Source organism: Astatotilapia calliptera, chromosome 19 (assembly GCF_900246225.1).
Source record: "Astatotilapia calliptera chromosome 19, fAstCal1.2, whole genome shotgun sequence".
In the NCBI taxonomy this organism is placed as follows: Eukaryota; Metazoa; Chordata; class Actinopteri; order Cichliformes; family Cichlidae; genus Astatotilapia; species Astatotilapia calliptera.
Genome location: NC_039320.1, coordinates 29,234,410 through 29,252,073, shown reverse-complemented (window position 1 = coordinate 29,252,073; position 17,664 = coordinate 29,234,410). Strand labels below are relative to the sequence as shown.

Below are 17,664 nucleotides of genomic sequence, written 5' to 3'. Positions count from 1 at the left end.
AAGAGGGAGGCAGCTGGAGATGGGGAGGGAAGGAAGGGAGGGGCAAGTGACCGCTGACCCCCGCTGACCCCAGTAGGCACCCCCATACTCTGCAACCCGCCAGGGAAAGGGGGCCCAGGCCCATCCGGACCGGGGCCCAGTTCAGCAGAGAGCCCAGGACAGCCCACCCGACCCCACCACAGAGAACTGCACCCACCCCGTCATCCACTCATCTTCCAGACTACACAAGTCAATAGACGCCCAGGCTGAGAGCTTCCTCCACCTCTCCTGTATCTCCCCCTCCTGCAGAGTGAGTTCCTGGAGAGAGGAGAGCTCCTGCAAGGTGTAACAACCTCCCCCACCAGTTGAAGAGCCCCCATCGTGGCTCGATGCACTGGTGGCATCCTGCGCCAGGGCTGGGCCCCCATACACCCACCCACCCACAACCCCGGCAACACACCAACCAGGACCCAAGCCCCAAGGCCCGGCCAGGGCCCCAGCCCAGAGACGGAGCGCCCCAGAACCTCACACCTCTCCCAGACCCACCCAGGGACAGCCAGGCTACCAGGTCATTAACCCATGTCCGTCAGCACAGACCCTCCCCTAGCCCCGCTGCACGCAGCCACGAGGAAACCATCACCTAAGAGCCAACAGAGCCCTTAATAGGCCATGACCGCAACCCCGGGTCGAACCCTCCAAGGAAGATGCTCCTGGGGAGTTTTTTTGTTTTTTCAGTCGAATGATGTTATTACTGTGTCCAGAGTGGTGAAAAAAAGCTGTTGTGGGTTGAATAAGGATCATTGTGAACAAGTAATTGATCTTGTATATGATTTGGGAGTATGTTTTAATGATTTGGATTAGTTCTTCAACTGATTTGTTGGGAACAGGAGTGCATCATCTGCATATAAACTTAGTTCATGTGTTACATTATTGGTGTGAATGCCTGTGATGTTAACGTTCTGATGGATTGCTGCTGCTAATGGTTCAATGTTTAATTGTAGAGTGTTTTGATCCATTGGATAAATGAGTGTTTCCATAAGAAATGTGCCGTTTACTTTGTCAAATGCTTCTTCTGCATTCTGAGAAGATCGTTGTTTTATGGTTACTTTGGTGAGAGAGATGTACGAGGTTGAAAAGTCTACGTGTATTATTTAAAGAATGTCTGTTCGGTCTGGGTGAATGGGAGAGGAGATAACTGATTCAATGCGGGTTGTTAGAGCTTTGCTGATTATTGTGACGTCCGTGTTAATTAAGGAAATAGCTCTGTAACTGGAGCAGTGAATAGGGTCTGAAATTAGTGCTGTATTCACATGATATGGAATGAACTGGTTATTTTTAATTTCATCTGGCATTTTAACAAAAAGCGGAGACAGAAATTTCAGGGGGACATCCATCAGGAGCTTTATTGTTTGACAATTTTTGCTCTCTCATCTTCTGTGGATGTCAGTGGGGAGTCTCAGATGTCTGCCTCTTCCTTTGACAGTGACAGTAATGTGATGTTATTGATAAACTTGTCTGTTTATTTGAAATCATATATATCATCATATCTTTATATATTTCATAATGAAATTGTCTGAAGGTGTTATTTATGATGTAAGAGTTGTTGGTGATGTTTCCTGTCCAGTCTTTAATTGCTGTAATGAGAAATGAGAAACTTGTACTGTTTAAGACTCGTCATTGTGTTTAGATTGCAGTCTCTGTAAGATAAATTGTGTATTTTTTTTTTATTAATGATGCTGTCGAGTTGAAGTTCTGTAATTTCTTTCAGTGTTTGTTTTGTGGGATTTGTGGCATATAAATTGTGTAGTTTTTTCTTCTTCTGTGGCACAAATATAACGGTGTAGAGAAAGAGTTGAGCGCGCACGGGCAGAAATGTTGAGAGCGCGAGCAACACATTGCGAGCGAGCGCAAATGCAAAAACTGAGCAAGAGGGGCTGCTGTTGTGTGTGTGTGTGTGTGTGTGGATAATAGCAAACACTGAAATACATTTTTTGCACGCAGCAACGAGTTTTTAGTTTTTTTATTTCAAATTTAGCTTTTCTTCGCTCAAAATAAATTTCTCCTCAAAATGCAACACTTGCACCTGCAAATTGTTTTTACATGCGCTCAGAATAGTGGCACAAAAATAACGCCATAGGTATCTCACTTTTTCTTTGAGTACTGTCCTGTACTTCATCACTATTCCACAGAGTCTCCTTGTGGAAATGCCAAACATCTGTTTCATCCTAGATGCAATCTAGTGAGGCAGTTACCCTCACCAGATTATATCAAGTACAAATTAAGATGTCATGTCACACACAATTGTGAATTTATTGGATGTAAACCTAAAAAAAGTTTAGATGATTCAGTTTGTTTGAAGGTGTACTTACAGTCTATTTGACAGGAGTTTCATGTATTTAAAAAATAGTGTAAAACTTACTGTAAGATTACAGGGTTTTATTTACAGTGAGTCTGTCATTATTGCAGCGGTCACTTCCCAGGGTTAGCACAAAGCTTGTGCTCCTACCAAAAAGATTTAAGCAGCTGGGCCTTTCCAACCTTTCCAGTATACCTTTGCATCATTGCTGCTTTGTTGTAAGCTTCTGAAAGCATACATAATGTTTTACTGTGAATTGTTTTCTTTTTTCTTGGAGAAAATTGTGTTACTTCCAATCTTGTGGTATTTCTTAGTGAATAATACCAGAAAATTGTGGTAGCTATATTAGCGGGCAATCTAAAAGGTAAATTAAATATTGTGTTATGTTGTTTTTTCTCAGACACTGATAAGTGCGTGTGTGCATACATGTGTAATGATGTGCACGGTGGAAGTCTGGTGGAGGGGATACTGCATTGATGGTTTCCTTTCATCTAACCATTGTCTAACATTTTTCATTATTTTCTCTCTGTCAAACTAAAACATACTCAAGCATTTTTATATATGCTTGTGTGTATATTATGTATTTATCACATGTCTGATATGATTAGGTATTCCTCGGTCTGCTATCAGTGTCTGCTTATGCTTCATTCTCGCGTTAACCTGCAGCCTGCATCTGCAGTGTGTTGATAAAGCTCTCTTTATATTTTCAAATGCCTTTTTGGTATTATTGTTCAGAGGTGGCAGGACCTGAAAGTAATTTGTCAAATCCTCAGCTACGCCTTCCATCCTTATCCCCTTCTCCCCGTTACACCCCCCTTCTCCTCTACCTACATGATCACATTTTTCACCAGCAAGGGTGCAACAGGAGAGGAAACATTAACCACATTAAGAACTTGTTCACATATATGTGTGTGCAAGATACCTTTTTGGATGCGCTGAGAGGCATCATCAGTGATGTAACCTGGGCTCAATGGGGTGTGTCGGGTCTTTCAACATAAGACAGTCTCGCCCAGACAACCCAGCTAAGGTTGATCAGACCCCAGCCTGCGTCCCAGCAGCAGCCACCCATGGACCAGCCCTCTTTATCCACAATCACCTTGTGGCTTTCTCTGCGCCTTCACATACAGACCAGATGGCCCTCTTCCTAGCCACTCCTGTTAGGTCCAGTTGGTTTAGGACTTTGCAGAGTGAGCATCATGCAAAGGCTCTGCAGCCCACCTGTATTCGCTCATATTACGCCTTCCAGCCCCTTCCCAGAACTTCTCTACCAGCTCCTGGTACTTGGCGCATTTCCTTTCATTTAACTCTTCCATATGCTCCTTCCAGGACATGGTGAGTTTGAGGACAATAAGCTGTTTTGTTGCCTCTGAGACAATAATTATGTCTGGCCAAAGTGATGTTTCAGTGATGTGCTGAGGGAACTTCAACTGCTTCCTTAGGTCAGCTTGCAGCTGGCAGTCTGAGGCTGTATAGAGCAGACCTGACCGTATTCTTTGCTGCTGACAGGTCTCCTCTCCAGCTTTAACAAATGCAATTCTTGTCTTTTGGCCAATATGGTGTTTGCCAGGAGTGATGGTGTTGCTTATGCTTTCTGAAACCGCCTTCAGCACCTGGTCACGGTGCCAGCGGTAGCGACTTTCTGCAGGGACTTTGTACTTTCAGCTACTCGTGTTGCAAGGATCCCGTTCCAGAGCATGGCTGACATGCTGGTGTTTCACTATTGACACAGACATGGAGGTTGACTGGGATTGGTAAGGCATCATATGCAGCCTGAACAAGGAAATGGACAGAGGTCTGCCTCAGTGATGTTTGTCCAGGTTACCTTTTGCTGTAAGATGTTCTCCCACTTTGCCTCAGCCCCACTGTCTTACTTAATCGGACCTCTTCCTGAATTAGCTGGTGTCTCTCCTTCCCTCGGGCCTTCCCCATTTGGGTCTTTGGGAAAATACCCAAGCCAGCTGTCCCGGTGGCCAGCGTCCCCACCAGCTCCTTCTGCCTGAGGTATGACTCTGCCACCTCCACTCCTCTCTCTCCTCTCCACTTCCTCTCTGTTCTCACCTCAATACCCGCTGCTGACACTTTCTGGTCCCTGGAGTCCCAATACTGAAGGACTTCTCTAGTGCATGCCACCTTAAATTCTTCTGTGAGACTACTAAATGGGAGCTGCAAGGTGTTACTGGTTCCATAAAGCGCTGCACTGCAGTGGGGGAAGCCCAACCATTTGTGCAGAAAGCTATTAATTCTCCTCCCGAGGGACTCCACAGTTGACACTGGAACTGAGTAAACAAGCAGAGGCCACAGGACATGCGGTAGGATAGAGTGCTGGTAAAGCCAGGCCTTGAATCTACTGGCAGGCCTGACTTGTCAACCTTAGTGAGCCAGCTATCCAGTTCTTTGGTGGACTTCTGGATGGTGGTGGAGTTGTTCAGAGATGTGTCGAAAAGCTTCCCCAAACTCTTCACTGGAAGACATGATTGTGAGGTGCAACCAGTTATTCTCCCTTTTTCCAGCCGATGGCAGTTGGATGTTACTTCCCCAGAAGTGACCCTCAGTCTGAAATTGTCACAATAATCCAGGACGAGGTCTTGATTTTACCAGGGACATGGTGGCGGTGTAGTGCAAGATCAACCAACCTGTGTGGAATTGATCCATATGCGTTGGCCAAATCCAGCCACAGTCATCCCTGTTCTCCCGGGTTTCTCTAATGAGCTGTGTGCTCTAAGCAGCCAGGTACTCCAGGAATGTCACCTGTCTGCACTGAGGGATCGATGTAATTGCTCTTGTGGAGAAACTCCGTGAGCCTCCGGGAAACGATGCTAAAAAAAACTCCAATATGTGCTCAAAACATGTGGCATATACTGGTTCTCTTACCAATACTGAACAAACACTTTTTTAAAGGTTTGTTCATCTTTAAACTCAGTGATCATGAATACAGACGTATATATTAATTCAATTCAATTCAATTTTATTTATACAGCACCAAATCACAACAACAGTCTCCTTAAGGTGCTTTACATTGTACAGTAGATCCTACAATAATAGATACAGAGAAAAACCCAACAATCATATGACCCCCTATGAGCAGCACTTTGGCGACAGTGGGAAGGAAAAACTCCCTTTTAACAGGAAGAAACCTCCAGCAGAACCAGGCTCAGGGAGGGGCGGGGCCATCTGCTGCGGCCATATTATACCTGCTAACTAGAGCTAAGTAATTAGTTTGTGAAATGCAATCAGTTTCACTCACCAAAACTGGTCTTAAATAGATAACTATCATATCTGATATCATATCTCACAGTACAATAATATTGAATGGGTTGCATTGTTGTATTTTGTCATGTTTCTCAGGTCTTTGTCTGAATTTCTACGAACATTATTGCTAAGGATTGTCTTATTGCATTGGAGTCACACTGGGTTAAATATGTACACTTGGGTTTTAAGGGGTATTTATTATTTTCTTCTTTTTTTGGGTTGTATGGAAGCCCCAAACGCAATTTCATTGTTCTTGACAATGACAATAAATAAATAAATACTAAAATACTAAATACTAAATACATAGATGTCCTGGATGGGCTGCAAAATATTTGTGAGAATATTTGTATTTATTTTGTTTAAAGGTGTCTATTTAGGTATTCAAGATGAACGAAAATGTAATGTCAAGGGAAGAAGGCCTAACTGTGAATTTAACCTTAGACAAGTAATCTGGTGGATGGAAAAACAGTCCTATAAATAACAGTAACTTTGCTGTCTTTCTTTTCATTAGAAAATGATGCACAGTTTTGATACATTTTCAGGTTTCATAAACAATGTAACACAATTTAAATGCTTTGTATTGGTTTAAAAAAAACAAACAGTCTCTTTTCTGTTAGTGGGCTACAATAATAAAGTGCTTCAAAGCTTTTTTCGTAATAATAAAAAGAGTAAAGATGAAACACCATCACAACAGTAAGGCACTGACGCAGCAATGCAGGTTTTGTTCGTATTTATGTGAAAATGCTGCAAGTTTTCTTAGTCTCAGGGGACAAATTTTCACTTGGCCTTTTCTTTCATGTTGTCAGTGAGCTTGAAGGGACTACTATTTTTATTGAAGCTTTTATTTTGGAGTGAATGATCGACCTGTTCAGCGGCTCTAGGTATTTATGCTCAGTCTGAGTGGGAGAAGAAATGGCTGCTTCTTGCTGAGAGATGGGGGGATGAGGTAGCTCGGGTGAGTAAGGGGAGGATGGATATAACAAAAAGAGGAGGAAAGGCAACAAATGAAAAGAGAGACAGACTGTTTTCTATCTAGTCTCTCTGCACCTTAAGGGACAACTTGATATACTCTAATGTCTGTTTATGGATTAATGATAATCTCAGCCAGTCCCCCCAATCCACCCACTCCAACTCCATTTCCACAATCCAACAGAAGCCGAACAACCAGCAAGAGCAGAAGCATTAATATAGGAGAATGAAATGGAGGAGAGGGTGTGTTTGTTTAGTGTATGTATGTGGCCAAAATATAGACAGACAGAGGGTGTTTTTTTCTGCCCAGAGAATTAGAAGGAGAAAAAAGGCCTTCAATTTTCCACTTGAGCAGATTTCAATTTACTCACACACACCCCTCCGTGACGCCGTCCTCCCATTGTTATTGACAGCATTTAGACTGGCCCATGGCAGAAACAGTGTATGTCGCACACACGCCTTATGGAGAAAGATGTACACTGTATTTCTGTGGGTTGTTTTATTTTCTGTCTGTGGGACTGATAAAGTGAACTGCAGCTGTGGACCATACATCATTAAATGATGTGGGTCCAACACATCACTTCTTTTTTGTTTTTTAAACAAAATGCACAGAGAAATAGTACCATTACATGTTTAAACAACAGAATTTCAGTACTTTGACAACAAACTCAACAGATACTAAATATCCTGTACTGCTGTTAAACTTGTTAATACAAACTTCATTCACTGATTTAGTCTATCAGCAGAGGAAAATCATATATATCCTTCCATCACATATATCAAACATTCATGAGTTCCATCGTTTAAAATGTGATGATTTTGTGCATTCTTCTATTTCAGGACATTTTCAATTACGTGCAGCAAACTCTCAGTCTATTTTCTGATGCATTTCAAAGGTTAAAATCTCTGTTAGCATTTGTGTTTTTACCTTTTTGTTGATTTTTTGCTCTATTTGCACTGTTATGCAAACAAATAGAGATCGGAAGATGAGTAGCAAAAGCAAAGGTTGGATTTGTGCTTGTAAATGATCGATTGTGTCACGTCAGACATGTTACAGTGAATGATGTGATCTGCAGTCAGGATATTGAACTGCTGTTGTTCTTAGACTGCACTATGCACCAAGGGAATTTTCACACATCATCACCAGAGGCCAACAAGTCTTTCAGGGTTTGTTTTGAGTGCACAGACTGGACTGTGCTGGTTGTGACACCTTCACAACCTACATCAGCTTCTGTAGGGACACTTTGATTCTAGTAAGGACTGTTTGCTGTTTTCCCAAGAATAAGCCCTGGACATTAAAGAAATCCTTCACCAGGAACGCAGACATTCAAGTCAGCGATAAAGAAGGTATTTTCAACACCAACTGAAAGGGCGATAGATGCGGCCAAAGGTGGAGTATAAAAGAGAAGCAGAGAGTAAATCGGGAGCATCAAGGGTCACTCACAGAAGAGCAGCCATCAATGAGTGCAAATCCAGTCAATTCAACCTGTTTTATAGCTGGTTTGATGGGTTGCCACGCAGGAATGCCTGCTGTGCTTTAATATCTGTCCTCCCTCGGACTACTTCAACTGATGCTCCTGTTTCAATGACACCTCTATGCCTCCACCTCTTGAGAGGCTGCTCCAGCACCACTATCTTCTGTCTCCTGCACACAACAACCCCAACACCACTGCAACTGCAACATCCACTACATCTGACCATCTGCCCCCATCCTTCTCAGCTAACAAAGCAAGGGCACAGCTCAGAGACTGCGTCCAGGGAAAGGAGCAGGCCCAGATGGTGAGTGACAAGACTCCTGAAGGATTGTGCAGCCCATCCAGCTGAAACCATTCAATGGGTTTTCGGCTTGAATCGATGATAAGGCAACGTCCATGTGCAGTGTGCAGTGTACAGCTCAAAATCCTGTACATGCAAATATAGTTCTCCACCTCAACACTGCTAAAATAAAGGGGATTTCAGAAGATCTAGGCCATCCCACTTCTATGCTGACGATACAGTTATTTACAGCTGTGGTTCAACTCTTGTCCAAGCCACTGACTCCTTGCAGAAAGCCTCTTTTGCTGTCCAGCACTCATTACTTCAGCTTAAACTTGTTCTCAACGCAGACAAAACAAAGCTCATGTTGTTTTCTAAATCAAGGAGACGAGCCCAAACAATCCCATCAGTAACCACTCTTGAAGAGTTGGTTCACACCTATAAATATCTGGGAATCTTAATTGATGACTCGCTTACCTTCAAACCACATGTAGAGAATCTTGTGAAAAACCTGAAGTTAAAACTGAGATTTTATTTTCAAAACAAGTTGTGTTTCTCTTTTAATACAAAGAAGCGGCTTGTTGCTGCAACATTCTTGCCTGTGCTGGATTATGGTGATATTCTATATATGAATGCTTCTGCTCAATGTCTTCGAATGGTTGATTCTGTGTATCATGCTTCTCTGAGGTTCATCACTAACTGTAAATTTCAGACTCACCACTGTGAGTTATACTCTCAGGTAGGACGGCCTGCTTTGGTAAGTCGGAGGAACTCTCATTTATACAGTTTTATATATAAGGCGATACTTGGGTTGCTGCCTGTTTGTAATGAAACGTGCTGGTCGGTATTCTCTTCGTCCGCATGGTTACTTGTTGCTTTCTGTTCCATTTGCCCGAACTGAACTTGGTAAAAGAGCTTTTGTCCATTTAGCACCCTCGGCCTGGAACAAACTGCAGAAGGAATGGAAAATGACTGAATTCATTTCATTAAGTGCTTTTAAATCTAAACTACGAATCCTTGAGGCCAAGTCCATAACATGCAACTGTTTCAATTAGATTGATTGTCATTTTAACTGACTTTTTTTTTTTTTTTGAATTTTATTTTTTATTTTATTTGTATTCTTTCACTTAGGATTTCTCTAGCCTGCCAATCAAACAGAGGTCTCTCCAAAATGTATGTTAAATGAAGGTGGGGAAAAGAAGGTTAAATATGTGAAAAACACAGTTCATCACCATAGCTCTGTTTTTGAGAGAATTCTCCTGGAAAAACACTTTTTTAATAACTTTGCAGTTCTAGTGTAAAATACCTGAATCTGTGGTGTATCCTTACTGGTTGGATGTGGTAACAGAGATAAATAATCATTCCACAGATTTAGATTTTAGTGTTGTTTATTTTGAGAATTCATTAATTGAAATTAAAAGAAAAATACAACTTGTTGAATAAAGAATTGCCAGCAAACTATGAGTGGATAAAAATCGTTAAGGAAATCCGTTAAATGGAACAGTTGACCTTGTCTCTGAGACTTGAGAGTGTAAAGTATGAAACGCACTGGGAACATGGAGATGATCTCAGTCTGTGAAACGAAATATCTGACAAACTGAATGATCAGTATTTTTGGTTCCTGTATTTTATGTGAACTCAATAACATTTTCCTTTATACTTTGTTTTTAAATAACAACATGCCAAATAGGAATGTGTGTATGGTATATAGTAACTCTGTATTCTGCAATTTATCACACTAAGCTTTACTGAGATATGTAAAGCCAATAATGTCCTTCCTGACACAACATTGATGATTTTCTTATTTTACAGTCTTTATTTTACTGAATTAATTTTATTAATTTAGTAATTGTTGGAAGTTATTAAATGTGTATCTCATGTTAATCCTAAATAAAAGAGTCATTAATCCTGCTCTTGCCTTATTGCAGGTAGTGTATAAGAATAATGACATCCGTCTTGAGTTGTCCCGTCTGGCTCGAATTGTGGACCCCAAGATGAAAATCCAGGGTGAGGTATCCTACAAGTGTGAAAATGTGGCCACCCTTGACCCAATTTCTTTTGAAACCCCTGAGGCCTATATCAGTCTCCCTAAGTGGAACACCAAGCGGATGGGATCCATCTCTTTCGATTTCCGTACGACTGAGCCCAATGGACTCATCCTCTTTACCCATGGCAAACCCCAAGAGCGCAAAGATGCTGCACGGAGCCAAAAGAACACCAAGGTCAGTTCATAATCTCCTCAGTCACTTGATAATTTCTGTTTTAAAAAATGCTTGACTGAAAACAGTTTGAAAGGACTGATGTGTCTTGACATCAAGGTCACCACCTGGTGAGAATGGCAAACCAACAAATTCACCTGTGTTTGCGAGGCTGTTGTAGACAAGTCGTTCCCAAAGTGTGTTTGCTAGGGCCCTCTTTGTTTTACAAGAAAAATCCCCACTTCGGGAACCACTGTTGTAGACAATAAAATTTTCTAGCTTTGTGACCATTTGTTTAAGAGGAGTAGTTCATTTAAAATTAGATTTGCTGTTTATCTTAATAACACATTGCATATTAGATTATCACAGATCACTTTAACCATAGAAGGGTTCACTGGAGACAAAAAGCCTCTTTTGTCAAAGGCTTCTCCTCCTTTGAAACATAGAAGTTGAAGTTCTCTTTCTCCAAATTCCAAATTAGACCTAGATTCCTCTGAAGAGGTAGTGATTGCATTCCTAAATATAGATCTTTCAAATCCTTTCAGTCCTACAAGTCTTTGGGTGGGAATGCTTGCATAACACTGTTGCTGTTCAGTGCAATCTCGTGTAGCTTAATGTTTGATTTAGCTAGCATTGCTTGGGAAGTGCGCAGGACACCAATGGCCTTCGCTTCATTAGGAAAAGATGCAAGTCCATCGTGCACATAAAAATTGCATGTGATGAACTTCCTTGCACTGGTAGTGGAGTCATCTGCTTCCTGAGCAGCTGGTCTGAGGCAGTAAATGGCAACTGCTGGTAAAGGACTGTTGCCAAATGCATGTACTGTCATTTGAAACTCTTTCACTGTTTTTGCAGATCATTGTTTTCATACCATAAGAACCTCAGAAAGTTTAGATGCTTGTTGCACACTTTGAGGCAGTAGAACATCTGCTGCTTATCTGCTGTAGCTGCTATTGGTTCCCCACAGAAGCAGATCAGAACTCCAGTGAGAGTGTTGTTCAAGTCAGGTCCACTCAGGAGTAGGGATGGGTATCGTTTAGGTTTTATCCGATACCGGTGCCAAGTCGGTACTTTTGAAACGGTGCCGGTGCTCAAACGGTGCTCAAACCGGTGCTTAAAGAATGGAGAACACAAAATTGGTCCAAAAACCTCTCATGTTCAGCTGTTTTTTGTAAAAAGATAACAATGTTAGCCTTTTCTGCAGCTAACGGGCATATATGGTATCACTCTTGGATGGAAGCAGTGCTTAAACAATGGAAAAAACACAAACTTTGTCCAAAAACCTCTCATGTTTAACTGTTTTCCACTTTTTCTTTGGTCATTTTAGCCTTTTTGGCCAGGGTGAAGGGAGTATCTGCCATCAAACAAGAAGACAGCCGCATGTAGCTATGATGATGTTTGCTAGTTCACCTTACATGCATTAATGTAATAACGTGGTTAGCCTACTCAACGTAAATTACACTCGAACAACATTAAGCTACTCACGCAGAGGAACGGCTGCTGCTGCATCATCATCCTCATCATTTCTGCTACACTGGCAGGGCTAGGGGCCAGGACTCTCCTCTTCGTGTTTTTGGGGGATGTTGCATAACAGCCAACCCACCCGCAGTAGATGCGCTCGGTGTGAGGTCTCGCAGCAAGCTATCAAATACGGCGCATTTCTGGGCTTTTAAAAAAAACGCTATGCATCGCCAGGTGTTTCATCGGATTTGAGGTGTTACCTCCTTTGACAGTATCACAGTATCAGCTTAAAGCACTTGTTGCTGCTGAGTTTGCATCTTTTGCTGTGAAGTACAGCCAGACTTTTGACCGCTTCGCCTTGGACATTTTTAATCTGTAGCTCTGCTCTAAAAGAACGTACGTACCTGGACCCGCCTACTATTCTCGGAAACGTAAAATGATTGGCTAGAAGTGTATCACAGCTCAGGAAAAAAAAGCACCGAAATAAAGCACCGAAATGTGCGCTGCTTTTCGGTCTGGTTACTACCGTTTATGTCAGAACCGGTGCCATCATGGCACCGGACACCGGTACCCATCCCTACTCAGGAGTATATCATCTAGAGAAAATCCTTCATGTTTGGGACTTGAATTGAACACAAATATTTCCTTTCCTCACCTTCTTGTAGTCTGCAAATGAGCTCTTCAGTTAAAGGCTTCCAGGCAACAAAAATCCTCCAGAAGGTCACAGCACCAGCGGCTTAATGGATGGGTGAGACAAACAAATTTTACCATCAACGTGCTAAAATCTCAAGAGGAGCTGATCCAACAGAGACTTACGATTAGATGAGAGTACTCTTAAAAAGGTGTTTGACATCACTGAGAAGGCTCATCTAGCACAGCACAAAAAGTCTAAGACCAGGCAACAAAGGAAGTTTGACCTACTTGTTGTATGTCGGAAACCACAGCAAAATACGGAGAGTGTCCTCAGTGGCCAGAAAAGAGAAGGATGTGACACCGAGGATGTGGACAAGTGGACAAGAATTTGTCTGACAGACAGCTCACCCAAACAGAGAAAAACATCCTTGCTAAAGGGTTGAATTTTGCTGTCACGCCAAGACAAATCCCGCTAGTGGAGCTAATCACAGCCACAGAAACAGCAATTTGAAACAACAATATTGCAGACATGGAAGCAGAGCAACTACGGACGAAAGTTTTGGCCTGTCTCCAGCAATGCAAAGCCCCCAGCATCCAACATCACCATGGAGGAGAGGAAGGCACTCACATCACTTAGTGATGACAACAACATTATCATCCTTCCGGCAGACAAGGGTAGGTGCACAGTATTGCTAAACCAGAAAAACTGTTCTCTCATGAGAAGATTTTGTCACTGCTCAGTGACAGAAATACTTATGAGCCCCTGAAACGAGACCCAGGAAGTGGTTACGGGAAGTGGGTGATAGACTGTCTGAAGTGGTTAGAACAAGACAAGGCTATTGACCGGACCTCATACCACAGGCTGTACCCAGGGGAGTTTACACCAAGTCTGTATGGTTTACTGAAGATACATAATCAGGGTGCACCTTTAAGACCAATTGTCTGTATGATCAACTTGGTCACCTATAACAGCGGTCCCCAACCTTTTTTGCGCCACGGACCGGTTTATGCCCAACAATATTTTCATAGTATCGGAGCAGTTGAGAAGCATTTTTTTCTAAACACCAGGTCTCTGTGGCTTTTAAACCCCAAAACACACTGCGCCAAAAACTGGTCCACCCCAAGGATCGGGTCCCCCGACACAAACAGAGTAACATAGTTGTTAAGTGCCAGGAGGATTGCCAGGATTCATACATCGGGGAAACCAAACAACCTCTGGCTAAGAGGATGGCACAACACAGAAGAGCCACCTCGTCAGGCCAGGACTCTGCAGTCTGTTTACACCTACAGGCCAGTGGACACTCTTTCAATGATGAGGATGTAACATCCTGGACAGGGAGGAACGCTGGTTTGAGGGCGGAGTCAAGGAGTCCATTTACATGAAAAGGGAAAGACCATCTCTGAATTGAGGAGGGGGCCTAACGGTACATCTGTCACCATCTTACAATGCTGTGACTGCAGCCATTCCCCAACTCTCTGTGATTGGGACTCATGGCCATTGATCTTTGATCAGTGGTTGTTGATCAATGGTCATGAGAATTTGTATAATCATGATGATGGAAGTGACCTCCCAGCCCATTGTTCCTTCAGTGGGCTGGTTTCAGTCATTATGCAAATGTACTGTTTATAAGATTTGGGGAAACCTGCAGTCAGCTGAGACTGAAGAAGTCACCTGGATGAGTGATGAAACGTTTCTCCCACTGAAAACGCTACGTCCAGATGAACAGAATCAACTTTTGGAGACCTGACTGCCAAGATCGCTTCTCTTACTTTCCAGGTGTTGTGCAGAGCTTTGAAGACTTAGGTTTGAGGTGTGAAAACCTTTGACTTGCATATTGTTTGGACATGCACTCAAGAGTGAAGCTCATCCATTTGGTAGAATGTTGGTTTTGCATACACTAGTGTTGGCTGCCTTGTGCACCTCTCCCAGACGCACTTCTCCCACGATCACCCAACCAAGGTTGAGTCGCTGATGATGTGGCTCATTATGGACACAATTATGCTGTTCTCTGACTTTGTACGCATGCAGAATGTCTCTGCCAATGAGAAGGAGGAAATTGGCCTCTGAATCAATTTCTGGGATTTTGTCAGGTATCATGTCACACTCAGTAAGAATAGGCAGGGGAAGCTGAGTGGTACCATCAAAGGACTATAAAATGAAATAGATGGGCTCGCCTCCCTGCTATCTCCACAGCACCTGAGGATGTTTTCAGTGAACACGGTTCAAGCTGTCCTTCAGTGTTGAAAATGTCAAAAAAGTATGGTTTTGCCAAGGAGCGGTTGCTTTGTTCATCTAGAACAGCAGACATCTCGACTCCTTTCTCTGGTTGTACAGCAGGATACAGCAGTCGGGTTAAGGACCATGAACTTGAACTGATCGAGTCTCCTCATATTTCTGTGCATTTTGGTGAAACATCAGCCACACTTGACTCTCTTTCCTCCCCGACATGCCCTTCACTAACCCATGGCTCTCTGCTTTTTGAGGATGAGGATTGGGGTTTAGTGCTGTGGCATCTTTCACTACCACACTCTGGAAAGCAGATCTAGCTCTTCTTGTGACGTTACATCCAGTCTCTTGTTCTTAAATGATTGTGAAGCACTTTGGTTAACTCTGTTGTTTTTAAATGTGCTATACAAATACATTTTGAATTGAATTGAATGACTACCACTTACAGGTGTGGGTGTCCATACCTTGGACTGAGAATGGTGAAATTGATCATTATTTGCTGGCTGTCCTCCATAACTCCAGTTGCAAGACTCTTTCTTTGGGCTCAAAGCACAGAAGACTGGCAAAGGTGTGGCAGCGCAGTTGGATGCTCAGCGCAGACGCTTCCCAAGCTTGAGCCTCAGCTAATGCTGCTGCAGCTGCTTTATGCTTTTGCTCATGCTCTGTCGACAGCAGTAGATGATGATGTAAGCTGGCTGGAGCATAAAGAACTGGACATTTCCAGTGTTTCGTCCATCTTTTCTTTTACAGAACTCACTACGATTCATGAGAATGAAGCGTTTTACTATTCTGCCCTTCCTGTACGTCGATGCCCAGTTTGACAGATAGATAAAGAGTTCTTCAAAAGGAGAGGCAAAAGTTTCCAGTTGTCATTGCAGGGTTTATTTGTCTCCCTAATGAAGGCGCTGTAAGACTACAAACATAACAAAAAAGTATATTACAACATATATTTCGAACATAATATATTTCTCATCTTACACAGTATAGACTGACGCTAGTAACTGAAATTACAGCTGGTATAACCAAGAGAAATAAGTGAAAAAAGATTTAGCGTTCATCCCGCTAGCATAATGCTAACATATAATGGAATTTCCCTTTGACCTGCTAACATAATTAGTACTGACAGAGCAATTACATACTAGTTTCAAATATGAGCGTCTACAGAAGCGTTTGGTATCACTTTTTTGACATAAACTCAGAATATACTCATACTTAGAGGCATAATATCTCATGCTCCAGTATAACCAACTTTGAGACTACAATGTGTGCGCTGATAGATGCTCCAAGTGGTTTAGATAAGTTGGGTTCAAACATTTGCACTAGGTATACCAAATACCCAACTAAATTTTCAGGATACTTTAGACAAGTCAAGAGGGATGCTTTGTTTCCAAAGGAAGATGTCAATATATCAGGACGCTTGCTGCATCATTTTGGATCAACTGAAGGCCTTTCAACGCGTTTTTAAGGACAGGATGACAGGACACAGAATTGGCCTTAGCGTGGAACATTGTGTAACTCCATGATTAACCTTAGCTTCAATTTTCTGCTTGGAAGTTTTAAGTTAATTTCACCTGTCACTAAACATAACCTGGGTGTGGTAGAGTGTGGTTTAAAATGTACTGACCAAACTAAACAGTGATGCCACATTGTACTGACTGCAACAGGGTAAGAAAGAAAAACTACTGTAGGAAATCTGATTTACGTAACGTTGCTTCTTGGTATCACAAACTGAATTATGGTTTAATAATAGGTCAAACTTGGGAAGTTGCTTCATGTTTTATCCATGCTTACCTGAGTGTACCAAAACTGAGTGTTTTGTGTATTTGTCAGATTATTTGACACACAGATTTTAGATTTTAGGAAAATGAAAAAGAAGCACCCAAAGAAAAAAGTAACTGTCTTAATTTTTTCAGATAAGGAGCTTCTTTTTCTCTTGCTCAGGTGGATTTCTTTGCTGTGGAGCTGTTGGATGGCAGCCTGTACCTGCTGCTGGATATGGGCTCTGGGACTATCAAGGTTAAGGCCACCCAAACAAAGGTGAATGATGGGGTCTGGTATCATGTCGACATCCAGAGGGATGGACGCTCAGGTCAGTGAGGCTAGATGTATGGGGTATACAGTCTACTGGACTACAAATACAAAAAATCTTTTTTGAAGTAATGTAAAATTCAAATATCAGAATCGGAAAGAATTTGTTACTCCAGTAGTATGTCAGTGAGGGAACCTTTATAATGAAAGGCAAAATCAATAAAAATTGGTGGCACATCTCATAAGATCAAAGAGTAGGAGCACTATGATGAAATTTGCAAATTTCTCTTCAGGCACCATCTCTGTAAACAGCAGAAGGACTCCGTTCACAGCCAGTGGTGAGAGTGAGATTCTGGACCTGGAGGGTGACATGTATTTGGGGGGGCTTCCAACTGACCGCACCAACCTCATCCTGCCCACGGAGCTCTGGACAGCAATGCTCAACTATGGCTATGTGGGCTGTATTCGTGACCTTTTCATTGATGGTCGAAGCAAGGACATCCGTCAGATTGCTGAGGCACAAAATGGGGCTGGCATTAAACCATCATGCAATAAACAACCTGGCAAGCAGTGCGAGAGCTACCCATGCAAGAACCGAGGAGTCTGCAAAGAAGGCTGGAATCGATTCATCTGTGACTGCACTGGTACTGGCTACTGGTCACGCACCTGTGAGAGAGGTAAGTGTGGATGTGTAGATGTGCACACGGTCGGTCCTCTTCCAAAAGCCTTACATACTCATACTATCTGTAACACTGCGATCTGAACAGATGGAGCTAGCTGGAGCAGGACAATCGTTGTGACAGCTATAA

At 42.5% G+C, this 17,664-nt stretch overlaps 1 protein-coding gene across 7 annotated transcripts in view; it reads left to right on the top strand.

The window, feature by feature from the left end:
• Positions 1 to 17,664, top strand: part of nrxn3a (neurexin 3a) — a 208,152-nt gene that overhangs the window by 101,025 nt on the left and 89,463 nt on the right. For all 7 annotated transcript variants that reach the window (XR_003270631.1, XR_003270630.1, XM_026151866.1 and 4 more), the window contains 3 exons: positions 10,237 to 10,530; positions 16,769 to 16,916; positions 17,149 to 17,532. Coding sequence is in view for 5 of the 7 variants with exons in the window: in XM_026151866.1 (XP_026007651.1) it covers positions 10,237 to 10,530; positions 16,769 to 16,916; positions 17,149 to 17,532 (826 nt within the window). In the remaining 2 variants the exon portion in view is untranslated. The remainder of the gene's footprint in view (positions 1 to 10,236; positions 10,531 to 16,768; positions 16,917 to 17,148; positions 17,533 to 17,664) is intronic.